This window comes from Limulus polyphemus, unplaced genomic scaffold (assembly GCF_000517525.1).
Source record: "Limulus polyphemus unplaced genomic scaffold, Limulus_polyphemus-2.1.2 Scaffold1480, whole genome shotgun sequence".
Classification (NCBI taxonomy): domain Eukaryota; kingdom Metazoa; phylum Arthropoda; class Merostomata; order Xiphosura; family Limulidae; genus Limulus; species Limulus polyphemus.
This window is the reverse complement of record NW_013667090.1, coordinates 140,644-158,231: the sequence shown is the minus strand read 5'-3', so window position 1 is coordinate 158,231 and position 17,588 is coordinate 140,644. Positions and strand designations below refer to the sequence as shown.

At 32.5% G+C, this 17,588-nt stretch overlaps 1 protein-coding gene across 3 annotated transcripts in view; it reads right to left on the bottom strand.

Moving 5' to 3' along the window:
* Nucleotides 1-17,409, bottom strand: part of LOC106463781 (cytochrome c oxidase assembly protein COX11, mitochondrial-like) — a 37,667-nt gene extending 20,258 nt beyond the window's left edge. For 2 of the 3 annotated variants that reach the window (XM_013923849.2, XM_022391377.1), the window contains exons 1-3: nt 17,148-17,409; nt 7,388-7,784; nt 2,897-3,052 (exon numbers count right to left, since the gene is read on the bottom strand). In XM_013923849.2, coding sequence (XP_013779303.1) covers nt 2,897-3,052; nt 7,388-7,738 — 507 coding nt within the window. In that variant the 5' untranslated portion in view covers nt 7,739-7,784; nt 17,148-17,409. Of the gene's footprint in view, nt 1-2,896; nt 3,053-7,387; nt 7,785-15,912; nt 15,988-17,147 lie in introns of all 3 variants that reach the window. The other variant, XM_022391376.1, reaches the window with a different exon arrangement.
* Between the last annotated feature and the right edge of the window lie 179 nt (nt 17,410-17,588).

The following is a 17,588-nucleotide window of genomic DNA, read 5'->3' as shown; positions in this document are numbered from 1 at the left end:
GATAAATGAGCAATTAAGTTCTACTTGTTCTAAATGAATATATAAAAAAAATATTTACCTGTAGAACTTGAAAGGAACATTCTCTATTGTTCTAATTATTCAGACAAAGCTGCAAAATCTACAGTTACTTCAATTATTACCATGTAACAAACCCCTTTTATGACCTAGCAATGATAGTACTATAATTTTTGTTAAGACTTTTGAAGCTTCAAATTCTTCTGAACTTAAATTTAAGAAACATTTATAATCACTATTGCGATCACACCTATGCCATTGATCTGAGTTCCAATGTTACCGAAGGATTGTCCTGAATTGTTCCAAATTAGTTGATATGACAACATTTGCAAAACCTTTTAATTTTACAGTATAACTCTTTCAATATGGGGTTGCTCAATGTAACCACCTCGTAATCATTTTGTGCTTGATAAAGTTTTTATGCTATAACTTTTAAGTTAGTAAGCGAATGTGTGTCTTCATACTTAATTGTCTCCTTTGATTTTTCTTTATATTTAAGAACCACATTCCACTTTTATGATCACCTCTATCACCTTACAAGTGTATTTGTCCTCATTGTCAGCAAAACTATACTGGTTCTACCAAAAGAAAATTACTAACACGTGTACAAGAACATGCTAACCTAAGATCACCTAAAATTAACCTAGGCAAAAGTCTTGTTGTCATCATTCCAGTTCATTTAAAATCTTAGCCAGGGCCATTAATGAACAGAGCCTCCAAATAAAAGAGAGCTCATTTATAAACTGAGTTCCAAGATTAATGTTCTCACATAAGAGTGTAGTGAACAGTAAATGTTTTTTTTTAATATACAGCATTAATTTTTAAATTAGTTAGTCCAAAAGCTCATGGTCATCAAAGGTAGGTAGGAGACTTTAGTATTTATTTGTTATTTAATTGAACATATTGTGTTTTACTTTCTGGTTACTAAATTTTTTATGGTGGTAGAACTTCACATTAGTGACATCATTAAATAAGAGCAAGTTAATGTGGTTGATAGCTTATTTAATTGTAAAATTCATATTATATTTAATATACCCAAAAATAAGTCAATTTCAGAAATAATTAAACTCAGATATGGTAAATCAATAATAACTTCTTATCAGAAGTGTTGAAAGACTACATCTGAAATACTCTAAGAATGAACTACATTTATATTTTCCAAATGAATGTAAACATTTAAAAGTGTTTCCTCATTTTCTCAACTTTAGGTTTCTATTCCTCAATTTTGCAATTCAAAACAATATTGTAAAACTCAAATTGAATTACTTAATTTTGAAATTAGACAAAAAAAATCAGTTATTCAAATCATTAACTAGACAATCCACAGAGGCAATTAAACTGTTGGAAAACAAATTTTTTGAATTTATACATTTCATTGAGTTACAAAACAATAAAATTTTGGTGAAGTTTAGAAGTAAACAATTGTATAAGTATAACAATTTGAGGCGACAGTAGGTAAAAATTATTTTATAGAAAATCCTGATAAAATGATATTTAGTTATTCAAAGTAAATGTTAAATGATGTTCATAAAAAGGTTTTGGCTCATGGTTTAAAATTTGGTATTCCCAATAGGCTTAAATTTGAATATTATTTTGTACAATTTGAAAAGTTTTTGCAAATATTGTCACATCAACCAATTTGGAACAATTTAGGACAATCCTGTGGTAACATTAGAACTCAGATCAGTGGTATATCTCTGAGTGCTTTTAATAATTACAATAGTGATGATAAATGTTTTTTAAATTTAAGTTAAGAATAATTTAAAGTTTTAAAATACAATATAAAAAATTAAAGTATCAACATTTCTAAGTCAAACAAAGGGAAGAGCATTGTAATTTTAGATAAAAGTGATTACTTACAAGATGCAGATACTCAAATCTTCCTTCAAATGCCAAATGGGCATATCCCACAACCACAGTTACGCTTGTGTGTCTAATTCACATGTCCTACAGTGTAAGTATTTTACAGGGACAAATGCAAGTTTCCAAAGATGCATAACTGGTACATAAAATAAGTTTGAGTTCAAGCTTAAAGAAAAGGGGAAGGAAATACTTGGTATGCAAAACATGTCAGGTGCTTCTTTGCTTTTTAGCATAAACAAGTGAATGTGAAAAGTTCACCTAAAAGTGTTTTAGATATACATACTTGCAGGCATATGTTAAGTTTACAATGTGCTGATGTTCAAGTTACCTACTGTCACAAGTCATTCCCCTCTGATACCATTTAAATTATTTCACATATCAGGTTGTAGTGGAGTTGGATATTTTATGGGAGGACCAACTGTGTAGCAGGTTTAGTGACATCTGAAGGCTGTGTCCTCCCTGACTTAATGTAATGTTTAGACATGCCATGGGTATTGCATACACTCTACAGATACTATTGTTTTTCCTATATAGTGTCAACTCTCCCAGTCTGGCTCAGATTTTCTTCAGTCATGATCCCTCAACATGTTGTCTGTCATCTCTGTGCATTTTTCTTTGAATTGTGTTGTAATTAAAAAAATGTTACTTTTACTTTGTTTATACATTATGTTTGGGTTATTTTTTTCAATTCAATTAAAGTAGGAAATTCAGATTGAATTCCACATTATGTGTTCTGTTGAATCTCCTGTTATTGTGGTTACTATTATTACATGTAAGAAAATCAGTGTACCTAACAATACAAGTGTCAAAAAATTACTCAAGTGAACATTTCTTCAATAAATTCAGACTTGCCCTTTAGAAAAGTTTTTGATCATTCAATTTTTTTAATGATCTTAAAGTTATTCTAGATGGCTGGAGATTGTATGGTAAACAACACAGAAACTTGAAGAAGTGTTGTGTTTTTCTTTACCTAAAATATTTTTTTTTAACAGATATTAATTTCAAGGAAAACTCTCACCTTTATGCTTCTTTGTTGTGGTTTAAAGTTCCATTGTAGACTTGCAGCTGTATCAGCATTAAAGTGCACTGTAATAATTCTTTCTACATAAGGCTTCATTGTTTCTACTTTGTCTTTCTTACTATCAAGCACTGCCTGACCTCCTTTACCTGTTGCCTTGGAAATTCAGAGAATAGTTAAGTTATCAATTTATTCATTAATATTTTATTTGTATAGACCTATACTTCATTTTTTCAATTATAGTAAATGCAAGTTCTCACATTTCTTGTAAGAACTCATTCTGTTAGCTAACAAGTAGAAAAAAAATAATGCAAGAACCAGAAGAAAAAAAATTACTCTGAGCATGACAAATATCAAAGGACTAAATTGTGTTTGTGTGCATATGTACATACTAGCACTCCTGGCAGTACAGTCGAAGAGGATGGACCAGACGAAGAACGATACAGAAGATCTCAACTGCGGATCAGGGAATGTGCAACATTTTAAATGGCTGTGATGGCGGATAAAGGCTGCAATGGGGAAGTACTGCCAATCGTCTTGCTTGTCCATGCCTTTGGTACCAGCCTGCCAAAGTAGTGTGGTTAGTGTCTGTACCTCGCTATCCTCACTCTAAAATAAGTCACACTCAGGCTTCTCCTGGGCCATAAACAAGTCCTGCAGTGATAGGGAATGTGTATTTGACAACAAAGATATAAGAAAGAAAACCAAGTTGATGGTTTACAATGCAGTGATCATCACTGTTCTCCTATATGGCAGCGAAACATGGACAGTGTACAGAAGACATATCAGAGATGCATCTGTCAAATTCTTGGAATCAAATGGGAGGACAGAAGAACCAACATTAGCATACTCAAAGAGGCCGATTCCACAGGCATCGAAGTTTGGCTGATAAAAGATCAACTTCGTTGGGCCAGTCACGTTCTCCATATGCAGGTACATTGCTTTCCTCATTAAGTCCTCTTCTCAGAACTTCATCACAGCACTTGTTCTTGGGGTTGACAAGTAAAAACATGGAAGGATAACCTGAAATTAACCTCAAAAAAAGAATCCATTAACCTCAACACATGGGAGAAGGATGCATCTGATTATTCCCATTGGCATCGTCTAATACTTCCTGCAACAAAAATATTCGAAACTGATTGACGGGAAAATGAGAAGCAGAAGCGACAGAAGAGGAAAGAGAAAGGAACCAAACCTTCTTTGCAACAATGTCTTCCTCTGAGCATTATCTGCCAGAGGTGTTCCAAACAATGTAAATCTTGAATTGGACTGTTGAGTTACATGAGAACACATTCACTCTAGGAGACATCGTCTTCACTTGCAAAGGACTGCTGACGACATACTAGCAGAAATGCCTCCCTATGGGCAGTTCTTCGGTCAGGATTTTGATGAGCTGAACCGTGTGCTTTTTGTCACAAAATTCCTTTGGTCACAGAACAATTCAATTCATAGCATACACTTAGATTCTCCAACAGAAAAAGTCACTTTTCTTATGAAATATCACAATTATTCTCCACTAAGAAGACTCACTTATAAATTCTGCATTAATCTCCCTTTACCACAAGTTTAGAAGTTTTATTAAAAAATTAACTTTGTTGATAATAATAAATGTACAAAATTAAAGTACATTATTAACAAGGATAAAAGTTCAGTTTCTCCACTAAAGAAGCGAGTTAAGAAAAAATTTTACTAAATAAGGTTCTATTATTTTTTTAGTTTTAGCAAGGGTATATTTTATAACATTTTTCATTTTGGTACAATATAAAGCTGTTATTTCTTTAAAAAAGTGTACACATGCACTAAATAAACTTTTGTTATAAGAGACCCAATTGTAATTTAAGTTTTAAAACAGACAGGCTAGCTTCAATTGAGGCAGTTATTTTTCTAACAGAATAACTGACTTAATGAATGAGTTGTTATCAGCAATAGTGGTAGCCAGTAGAAGTTTCAAGAGGGAAATCAATAAATTCCTGAAAAGTAAACAGTGGGTTTAAATTTTTTACTTTTTTCCCAATTTTGGTAGTATGATCATATTTGTATCCCTACTGAACAGGCATGCTATTTCTTAAAAAGGCTTTACACCTTGTACCTTTCTCACTAAATTGAATGTTTTAATTCCTTTGATCCATACACACAAATTTGTAATATTCCTATACTGAAAATATATTTCAGATAGGAACTTACTTCCGCTCAAATAAATAGCTATTCTAGTTCAGTGTTGCTTTCTATATGCAAAACAATTTTTTGCATGCCACAAGCCTTGAGTTCCTACATACCTTAAAATCAAATGGTTCAACTGCATCTCACATGTAAATCATCATGTGACAACCCTCCACCAATAGGAGTGAGACACTCTCCATATGCAACTCCCTCTATTCACTTCTACCAAAATTAATGGTAAGAAATATAAATTATAAAGAATGACAAAAATGAAAAAGTCAATATATTGTAAATGTTAAGAAATTATGTAGTGAAATAAACATATGTATTGGATGTTATGTGTTGAAGAAAACAAGATATTTAACCTAAAGATTGATTTTCCCATAAGTAGAACTACAAGTAAACTAAAAATAACAGACACTTGTTATGCCTTATCGAGCAGTGCAGGACAAAGTATATCACTAGGCTCTGAATTAAAAACCCTAATCTAACAATAAGTATGTACAATATCAGGAGAAGTCTGTGTGGACCCTGGCTCCAGGGTTCTGTACCAACAAAGGTAATAATAATAAGAAAAAAGATAAATTATACCAAAAATGAAATAGATGTTATATTGTAAATTTAAATAAGTGTGTGTATTAACAATAACATCTGTATGAGACGTGATGTACGGAAGAAAAAAAAAAGAGTTAACTTCATGATTGATATACCAGTAGGATGAATTGCAGGTAATCCTAAAATAACAAAGATCCATGTTAAGCCTTATCAAACGGTATAGGAAAAAGCATACAACTAAGCCTAGATTCGAACTTGAACTTAACTATAAGTTGACCAATCTAACAAAATGGATGTTATGGAACCCAAATAACTACAGATAATAATAATAATAACAATAGACATATTCAAAAACCATAACAGTATAACGTCTTATCTTTCCAAAGTCAGCGAATGTGTTTCAAAACGTGTGGGCTCCTCAATTCGAGTCTAGATCAGATGAAGGGCAGCTCACTGGAGGATCAATTTACAAATATCACCATTGTATAATAAATAGTAAACTTGTTGAGAGAAATTGATACAAAGATACAAAAGAAAAAAAAAGAAAAACTCTCGAAGGGAGCACAAACTAAACGTCACAACATAAACACTGCCAAACAAGAAATGATAGTTCAGTAGAAGTGAATAGAGGGAGTCACGTGCATTAGAAGACTGTGTCACACCCCTATTGGTAAAGGGTTGTTGCATGATGATTTACATGCTAGATGCAGTTGAACAATTTGATTGTAAGGTACATGGGAGCTCAAGGCTTGTGGTATGCAAAAAAATTATGTTGCATATAGAGGGCAGCATTGAAAGAGAATAGCTATTTATGTGAGAAAAGATAATGTCCCGTATCATAAAAACATTTCCATTTTTTGAATATCTATTATGATTTATAATTGATCATTTATCACTTATTGAAGACATTATCTAAAACAATCTGGTTATATGAAATGATTGTTCAGTATAGATATATACATATGATTAACTCCTGTAAAATTAAATTCAAACAGAAGGTTACATAAGGATAGACAGTAATATTAATTGACTCACAAACTAAGTTTCTTAATTCCACTACCTTCTTTCACTTTCAGGTGATACCCCACAAAACATTTCCTGTAGCAGTATTAGGTCAAAGATTTACTATACTAAATAACAAGTATAGGAAATAATACATAACCATAACAATACTCATTTATTTTTAAAAAGAAACTTTAATTGATGTACATTTGAAAAGACAATAGAGCTGGGCAATTAGTAGGATCAATTAAGGTATATGCTGTGTGCAATCTACCTAACTGTTGTACAGCTATGTTCTGTTAAGTTGGGATCTGTGTATCTCATGTTTTCTTGACAGGCAAGAATGATACTGTCTTCATCCTACTTCCTTTCTTTTCTTCTATATGGATTTTAAACTATTGTCCATTAGAGCTGGGTGATTAACTAAATTAACTGACACAGTTGATTACCTATGAGCATCAATTAGTGTCGTGTAAAAAACTGATTAATCCGAATTACAATTATATTGATTAATGTCACAAAATTAGCACAACAAAATAAATAGCTTCAAGGCAAGCTTGTTTTGGTTTTTGGAAATTACAGTCATCAGCACTTGTGATATAGGCTTTTGTTAAAATCCTCATATTTTGACAAAATGTATTTACAACAGCAATTAAAACATTATCACATTCATGTATATGTTTATATTATAATTCTCAATGTAAAACATGATTTAAATCATGAAATTTGCAATTATGTTTTTTATCAATAAAAAAATTTAAATTGTTGTCTTACTTGGCAATATATCCTGTAGAGTGGAACAGCAGCATAACTCAAACCTGCTACAAGGACAACCAGTGATGAGACATAAATCAAAACTGTTTTGTTTTTGAATCTCTGAGCTTCAGATATCCTTCCAAAAAATCTTTTTTGTTGAAATTCAAAACAAGATTTCTCTATTTTTCTAACACAAAAGCTTGGTCGGTGAAAGTCTTGAACATTACATTTCAATACTGCTGTGTGAGTACACCATGTATTCTTCAATGATAAATGTACATGATTAAAAACTGGTATGGAAGGCCAAGATAATATGTGTTTTTTACATGGTAAAAATCTTGTCAAATATTTCCTGACACAAGAAGTCATCTTGAAATAACAACAGGTTGTCTTCTCTCTTTAAAGTAACTCCAAACTGTAAATGAAACAAAAATCACACACACACACTTTAATATAAACATTGAAATCAGTATACTAAAATTAATCATTATTTTATAGTTACAGTGTGGGATGTTAATCATTGTTCTGCACTTGAACTGCTACATCACCACCAAAATAACCCAAACATATCTTACAGGCTCAGCCAGAATGCATTGTATGGGAACTCGTTGAATATAGACATAGACTACCAGAAATGTAGATAAGTAGTGTAGTCTGTAATCAGCATGAGACAGTAGCCATCTGCCAATAGCAGAACAACACATCTTCCATCCACAGTAGATCCCCATAAACACTTACTCTCAAAATTAACTTCATTCTTAGACAAGGCAAGAATAATATACACCAGTAGTGGAGAGGAATAGTGGGAAGGTGTGCCGAGAAGTATCTATTGGAAATACATTTCAGCAATGTAGTTGGGTCCACCCACCTGACTAGAATCAGAACTACATAACAAAACAGCAAAACTCCAGAAATTGACTCCTATACTGGTCACCCATTTTATAACTGCTCTCTCTTGTTGTGTATTCCCCTATACACTCAAGGAGGTTACAATGTGGGTTAATGGCATAAAACTAATAAGTAAAACATGTTTTAACACTGGCCATATATTACACACCAAAATATATATAATAACATTGACACTCATGCAACCACCCACTTCGAGCTGTATAACAGCTCTTATTAGTACAACTGTTCCTAATGGAAAGTTTAATTAAATTGCAGTTAACATAATTTAAAATGACAAAAACAACTAACAATATAACAAAAAAATACAGTCACAATATTCAATCATTCACATAAAAATAACTTTAGTTTGATTCATCACGTGAGTTGATGATCAAGCAGCATATGTGCTAATCAAAACACTCAGCAAAATCTACAAAAACATAACGGCTGGCACATCTTGAGTTCATGACTGCATGAAATGACATAGAAAGTATCTACTCCCATTACAATAGATTGGCTCATTGGATAGAAAACTGGTTGAACGGAAGAAAGCAGAGGATTGTTATAAATGGAGTTCAGTCAAACTTTGATTGCTTTCACAAGTGGAATACTTTAAGGTTCAGTGTTTGGACCTTTGCTCTTTTTGATTTATATCAATGACACAGATAAAGAAATGGTCAATAAATTATTTGAACCTGCTGATGATATTACGGTCTTGGGTGTTGCTAGCTATGAGGAGGATGCTGCTACTTTAAAAAAAGGATTTACATTATTTGTTGTGTTGGGCAAAAAAACAGATGGCTTTTAATCATAATAAATGAAAGGTAATACATGTGGGATATCATAATTTGAATTATGAGTAAAATTGCCATAGATTCCAGTGTTATGGAAAAGTGATATTGGTGTTTTAGTTGATAAATCTCTTAAGCTATCTAAGTAATATGCTACTGCTAGTGATAGAGGAAATAGGATTTTAGGTTGTATATGCAGAAATATTGAATACGAGTCTAAAAAAGTTATAATTTCATTGAATAGGTCATTAGGTCATTTTTGGAGTATTGTATTCAGTATTAGGCTCCTTACCTTAGGAATTGTTGTAAAGGGTTCAGAGGAGAGGTACGAGGATGGTAGCTGAAAGTTGTGATAAGAGGACAGGTTAAGATTTGAAATTGTTTTCTCTTGAAAAAAGAAGAGTTAGAGAAGATCTTATTAAGGTGTTCAAGATTGTTAAGTTAACTGATTGTGTTGTTGCATGATCTTTTTTTTCATATTTAATAGTGAGAATGGTAGGGTTAGGGGACAAAAAAATATATTTGTCAGAGTAAGAGCCATCTTCAGCTAAGACAGTTTTACTTTTATAACAGAGTAGATGGCCTTTAAAATAAGTTACTTTCAGATGTGATTGAAGCAATAAATTTAAGGGAGTTTAAGGGAAGACTTGATAAACATTTAAATGATAAAGGCTGAATGAGTCTTTTTTTTTTAATTTAGCTCAATGAAAAGGGGGGGGGGGTAAGTTAAGGCATACTGATTGGGAGACTAGTGTTGAAGAATATGGGTAAGTGATTCTTGGAAACTGTTAAAGATGGTTTTCTTTATCATATGGTTAGGAGTCCTCAAAGAGAGAATGCTATTTTAGATTTATTATTAATTTCCAATATGAATATGGAAATCCACTCAAAGTAAATGTATAGTAGAGATAGCCAATATGTTCAAAAATTCTATTTAAAACACAAAATACCATTTAAACATCCTTAGGTCATCATCAGGTTAAGAATGACTTTTGAAAAAAGTGACCCTTTGATCAGTGCCGGATTTACCTATAGGCTTGGCAGGTTAAAGCCTATGGCCCCAAAATCTAGGGGGCCTCCGGCCAAGGTGTATAATATTTTTGACACTGTCATAGGCCTTTCTTACTCATGCTGTCATAATGCAATGTAGTCTCTAAACAACCCTTTAGTAATTTTCCTTGCACTCTATTTCAGAATAATATTGTCTTAAGCCAATAACTCGACACTAGCATTGATTTTGTCCTTCCAGGAAAGGAGTGAGATAGATAAGTTGAAAACACAGCTGTGCAAGTATCTGCAGAGGATGTTGCCATTTTCATCAGTAAGGTTAGTAATAAAACTACGCTGATATGTAGTGTCACTGTTAACTATAGGAAAAAGCATACTCATTTTGTATATGGTAATCAAGTTCAGGAACCTCTTAGCTGAAATAGACTGGAACAGGGAATTTATAAATAAAAGCTGTATTGAAATGTGGGAAATATTTAAGTGTAAGTTAGATAAAATTCAGAGAGAGTGTATTCCATACAAATCTATTCGTAAAAATAAAGAAAGTAAGCCCTTATGGTGGAATAGAAATATAAGCAGGTTAATTAATAGTAAAAAGAAAAAACATAAAATATATAGACAGACTAAAAGGGAAGAGGGTGGAATTGCTTATAAAATTGTAAGGAACGAATTAAATAGGATGATAAGGGAAAGATAAACTAGATTAGCGATGAACAAAAATAAAAATCCAAAAGAATTCTTTAAGTATTATAAAGCAAACAACAAAATGAAAGACAGGATAGGACCTTTAAAAATAGGCAACAGGATACTTGAAAATAATAGTGAGATAGTCGAAGCTTTGAATAATTATTTTAGTTCAGTCTTCACTTCAGAAAGGGAAAATTCTCCTTGTTTGGGAAATACAACTAAATAGTAAACATGACAGCCTTTCTGGTCTTTAATTGTAGCATATTAATAGCTGCTTAGTTATACAGTTGTTACATGTATATGTATGTATGTGCATATATGCATATGTGTGTATGTGTATATGTAAAATATGTTTGTATATGTATATGTATAATGTATGTGTATATATGTATAATGTATGTGTACATATGTATAATGTATGTGTATATATGTATAATGTATGTGTACATATGTATAATGTATGTGTATATATGTAAAATATGTTTGTATATGTATAGATGTATATGCATGCATGCATGTATGTATGTATGTATGTGTATATGCGTATAATAATATTAAGGTAGACGCGGCCACTTGGCTGCAAACTGTAAATATTCTGCATGAGATAATTTGGCAGTTGCCTGGTGAAGGGATGGGAGTAGATAGATGGATGGCGTGTTCAGTGTGAATATGAGTGTATCCTTTTTTTCTCGCAATGCCAAATGGTGTATGCGTGTGGTTGTTCTCAAACTTGTTAATTTTTAAAGTTATTATTGTTATTATTTTATTTTATTTCCTCAATACTGTTCATTTTCTTGATTTTTTGTATTCTTTCATTTCAATTCATATGCATTCAGACAACCTAGATATGGCGCGGTGGCTTTTTGTTGTCGGTGACTGTTTTTATGTCTCTTTTATAACTGTTGAAGATTAGTTTTACTTTTTATTTTCAGATTCTAATCTGAGCATGAGTAAAAGATTTGAAAGTGGAGCTAGCAAGTGCCAGAGAAAGAGACTTGAAAATGATATGGTAAAGAAGTTAAGACCAATCACTGCTTTCTTGCATCAGTCACAGACAGAAGCAACAAGTGTCAGCGGTAAAGCAGAGACATTGATACTAACACTAGGAAATCAGTGTGGTGGAGCTATCCAGCCAACTACTAGCATTCAACCAGAAGAAAACCTCAAAAACCACAAAAGCTCTTTTTTATTCAACAAAAGTCAGTGGGGAAACATATAGCTGAGAGTTGCTTGTGTATTCTCCCTCAAAAGGCGGGATTTATTGCTTTGTTTGTAAACTCTTTCCAAACGTTGCATCTTCTGCTACAGCTTTAGCTTCTGAAGGGTTTGATGATTGGCAAAACTCCTATCTTATCCAAACTCATGAAAACTCAGAGAAGCACAGGAATGCCATGTTGACCTAACTAACAAGGAAAAGAGGGCAAACATTAAGTTCAAAGCTAGAGGAACAAATAAAAGCAGAACAACAGTACTGGCAGCATGTCATGGTGAGAATTATCACTGTAATATGCACTCTTGCAGAATGAGGCTTACCATTCAGAAGAGACAATGAACAATTTGGATCTCCATATAATGGCAATTATCTTGGTCTTTTAGAACTAGTAGCAAAATTTGATCCATTTTTACTCGCTCATATCAATCAGTATGGAAATTCCGGATCAGGAAATCCTTCTTATTTGTCAAAAACTGTATGTGAGGAAATGATTCAACTCATGGCAAAAAAAAGTTAAGGACACAATTCTGAGTGACATGAAAAAGGCTGGATATTTCAGCTTGTCAGTAGATTCTACCCCTGACATTTCACATGCTGATCAGTTGACTTTAATTATCAGATATGTATCGCCTGAAGACGGTTTACCAAGTGAGAGATTTTTAACTTTCCTTGAGCTAAAAGACCACTCAGGAGAAAGCATGGCTGATTTAGTGTTTAACTATCTGACTACTGAGCTTGAAATTGACTTTAGAAAATGCCGAAGGCAGTCTTCCGACAATGCTGCCAACATGGCTGGTAGGTACAACGGTATGCAGCAAAAAATACTTGAAAAACACAAATTTGCAGGATTTATTCCATGCGTTGGTCACTCTTTAAATTTAGTGGGCTGTTCGGCTGTTGATTGCTGCCTTGATGAAGTGAATTTTTTTGGCATTATCAATGAAATTTATACCTTCTTTTCATCCTCCACAAAGAGATGAGCAGTTCTAAAATCATTTTTGCAACTTCAGTCAAAAGTGTCTAAATATTTATCAGACACTAGGTAGGAGGCAAATGCAAAAGCCACAGAAGCTATTTTGGAGAGTTACAGAGCTATCACTGGTGCCCTCAGTCATTTGTACTCTGATGTTAATGAGAAGGGTGATACCAGGCTTCAAGCTAACAATCTTTTGCAGAAAATGGAAGATCTGGAATTTGTGTTTATGCTACATTTTTTGACCCGTGTGCTACATCATTTTCACAGGGTCAGCAAAGCCATTCAGAAATCAGAACTCTTATTGAGTACATGTGAATGTTTGTACAGTTCACTTCAGGATTTCGAAAACAAAGTTAGAGAAGATTTTGATGAGCAACAAGCAAAAGCCACTTTGCCAAAGGTTAACTATAGAACTGTCACAAGGAGATAAAACATAAGTAAACGGCAAGGAAATGATGGAAATGCACCTGGTCCTGATGCCTTAGATGAACTCTCTTCAAGAGATAAGTTTAGGATAAAATCCTTTATTCCTATACTAGATGCACTTGATGCCAATTTAAGTAAAAGAGCTACTGTGTACAGTGATGTTGCACAAATCTTTTCCTTTCTTGCTAATCTGACAGCATCTAAGCAAGAAATTCAGCAAGGTGTTGAACTGTTGATGGAAGCATACCCAGAAGATGTTGACCTGAAACTTACTGATGAACTTTTGAATTTTCACTTGTACATGAGACACAGCCATAGGCCTACAGAAGAGCACTCTCTGTCTCATATAGACCTCTATAAACTTATATAAAAGGAAAAAAATTAAGATAGCCTTCCCTAATGTGGAAGCAATCATGCAGCTATTTCTTAGCTTAATGGTCACTAACTGCTCGGGAGAGAGGTCTTTTCAAGACTCAAAATAATTAAAAATGAATCAGGGGCCACAATGTCTCAAGAGAGGTTGTCCACACTGAGCATTGAAAGTGACAAGCTTAGACAAACAAAGTTTTATGAATGTTTAAATGATTTTGCTATGAGGAAGGCTAGAAAAAAAACTTTTTTAGTCTTAGTGTATTTGATGATCGTAGTTTCTTTGTTTATTAATATGTATTTTAAAACTGACTGTTTAATGACAACATATAGTAGGATCTAAAAGTGTCACACTCACTGTCAGGTAGTCATTATCATCTTATTAACACTTCCCAACCAAATAAAATTTGTAAGCTCAAAGTTTTTTAAAGAATATAACAGTAATCTTACAATTTTATTTTCCTAAAAATTCCTGCTTATTCCACAACATGTTTACAAAGTTCAGTTATTGCAAAAGTTTTTCACAATGTTAATTTTTAACATTTATGTTGTTTTTTCAATTGCTACAGTATCTAACAATAACATCTTATGTCCTTTAGAGGAGGAATTGCGAATTGCGGAATTTTAAAAACCGTCATCATCCTCGGCTTCACTGAATTTTGTTTAAAACACTCTTCCATCTTCCTCTAGTCGTGAGGGTGGGGGATTGGGAGGGGCCTCACAAGTGGAATAGCCTAGGGCCTCTCTTCATCCAAATCTGGCCCTGGCTTTGATCATGTTTGCTACTCGTAAGAGACCAGAGTGGCCCACTAGAAGTATTTGAAGGAAATTTAAAGATAAACATTACAAATTTCAATTAAGTTCACTGCTAGGATGGAAGTTTTAGAGGATTTCAGAAGCTAAGAATTGGTTAAAAAGAATATTAGAAAATCAAAAAGTATGATGAAAGGAACCAGAAAATGTTAAAACAGACAGAAAGAAATTATTTAAAAACATACATAAAGGTAAACACAATGTTAAAATCAGAACTGGGTGTTTGAGTATCCTGAAGGAAAGATTATGGAATATTGTGGGATAGATGAGTTTTTAAATTTTCTTACATTTTCACTAAAAAAAGATGTGAACAGTATTCCAAATTATGAGAAACTACTAATTAGAAATATAGACATACATAAACTTGTAGAAATTGTACATTGTAGAATTTAAAAAAATGGTAAGGCTCCTAGCATCATATTTTATCAATGAGTATCAAGAGAGATTAAGCAATTTAATCCCTTACTAAAATTTTTTCAAGTTTTTGAATAGTTGGCAGATGCCAGAAAACTGTAAGGTGATTAACATAGCTAAATACTTTAACTGACAGCATTTCTGAATACTTTCAATAAACATCACAACACCAACCTTTCCATCTGCACATCTTTATTTGTGTGATGTTAAAAAACACATTCTACATGTTTGGTGGACAATATGATCCACTATTTTCAAATTAAGTTATTGTGCACATGGACTTGCTTGTGTTGTGGTGTTTATAAATGTTATACCTATTTTTTAAGGAAGGTGACAAGCATTGTCCAGGTAATTACAGGCCACTTAGTCTCTAATGGTAAAAGTTTTTAAGAAATTGATTAAAGATGCATTGCAGACCTAACAAAGTTTAACATTTTTCTGGAGAGAAAATATTTTGTTTCACAAGTGTTTTGATCTACTTTGAAGAGGTCATTACTTATATGTTGATGAAGGTAAAGAGTGGATTTGGTTTGTGATTGGAGTTGCAAACAGGCTACCCCAGAGCTCTTTGCTGTGCTCCTTACTCAAAGATATATATATATAGACAGATAAATAACAACCCTGATAGGGAAATGATAGTAAGAAATCCCTTATCCTTCAATAAGAATAGGAAGAGTTACTACCAGGAAAAAAACCCTCTTATTTAAGCTCTTACAAGTAAAACTATATGCGCAATTCAAAAAATTCTAGGCCAAGATCATAACAACACTTCTAAACTTCAATGAACTTCTAACTCCATAATATAATCTTAACACAACTTCAAAACTTCTAATTCCACATTATAACTTTGAGACAAGAAATCCAGAAAAAAAACCAGAAAGAAAACCCTAACTATAAACTTAATCACAAAAATTTCTTTGATACTACAACATAAACTCTCCAATTAATTATAACTCACAAAAATTCCAAGTTTCAAGCAATGTCCAATCTATTCTTTATGTTTTGAAGTCTCTAGCATTTATTCATCAGTTTTCTTTGCATGTATACAAATCAAATTTTTACCAAGAGTGACATGCTAATTTACACACAGCTATATGACATTACCTATCTCACCAAAAATCTCACCACTGCTCAGTGTCAGTCACGTTGTCTCACTTTGAAAACAGTAGTATTCTATTATATTTAATTAATTAATTAATTAATCTCACCACTGCTCAGTGTCAGTCACGTTGTCTCACTTTGAAAACAGTAGTATTCTATTATATTTAATTAATGAGGTGCGAGCCAGTATTATGAATAAAAAAAAACTCACATAAACTACAGAGGTAAAGGTAGGTAAATATAATACTAAATAACAAAAAACTTAAATATTTTTCAAATTGCTTTTAACTAAAAGAAAACCATGTTTCTAAAAAAGAGGAAATGGATAACAGGGAAGTTCAAACCTAACTAGCTTACTAAAGGTATACAGAAGGAAATCAGTCATGAATACTGTAAGATTAAGTAGCATAAACTGACAGATAAGTTATAAAGTTTACAAAACTATAGGAAAGCTATGAATTTGGTTTAACAAAATTAGTAAATCTAAAACAGCTTACAAAAACAACTGGCTCATAATGTTAAATTTAACATCAACGTTTTGTTAGAACTACATTAAACTTAAAGATGTTAAAATGGATACAAAGCCCCTAAACTAAAAATGCTAATAGAACGTTTTTGTTGAAGACTATAAAACAGAACTCCATATGATATCACAAATATTCCTGATTATATTATTGGAAATATTAGAATTGGCATAAATTGTGTAGATATTATGATAATTTCTTGGTGGTAGGTAGATACATTGAGATATGAAACAGATGAAGTACTTATACCAAGCAATACTGTCCCCAGGGCTTTAAAGGAGGTTAAGATCATTAAATAGTGAGCAGTTGCCTTAGGAATGAAGACTTACTAATGTTCTAGTAATCTTAAATGGAGTGATAGGACTTCCCATAGAAATTATATGCCACTTATTCTTACTTCTGTAATGGGTAAATTCTAAAGTGTGATAAAAAAAGTATTACAAAATCATTTAGTAAAATATATCATAATTAAATACATCAGGTATTTACCAAACGGAAATCTTGCCTTATTACTCTATCTTTATCTCTAATATGTTATATTTATTTATTATTTAGTATTTACACTCACGTTTCACATGGTGTGAAGTTGATTATTAATTTCATATAACTTATTATAACTTCAACTTTCAAAAAGCTTTTGATAAAGTATCACATAAAATTAATTAGCTAAGAAAGTCCAATCAGAAAGATTAGGAAACAAGTATTAACTGAAATATTAAGAAGAGCATCTTGACACCATGGCAAATACAAAAAGGGCCCCTAACCAGATAATAGGATTAAACTTAAAGTTATACCTACAACACTACTCAAACGCTACATAAATATATTTAACTCTGCTGTACGGCACAGCAGTTAACTGACAGCATTTCTGAATACTTTCAATAAACATCACAACACCAACCTTTCCATCTGCACATCTTTATTTGTGTGATGTTAAAAAACACATTCTACATGTTTGGTGGACAATATGATCCACTATTTTCAAATTAAGTTATTGTGCACATGGACT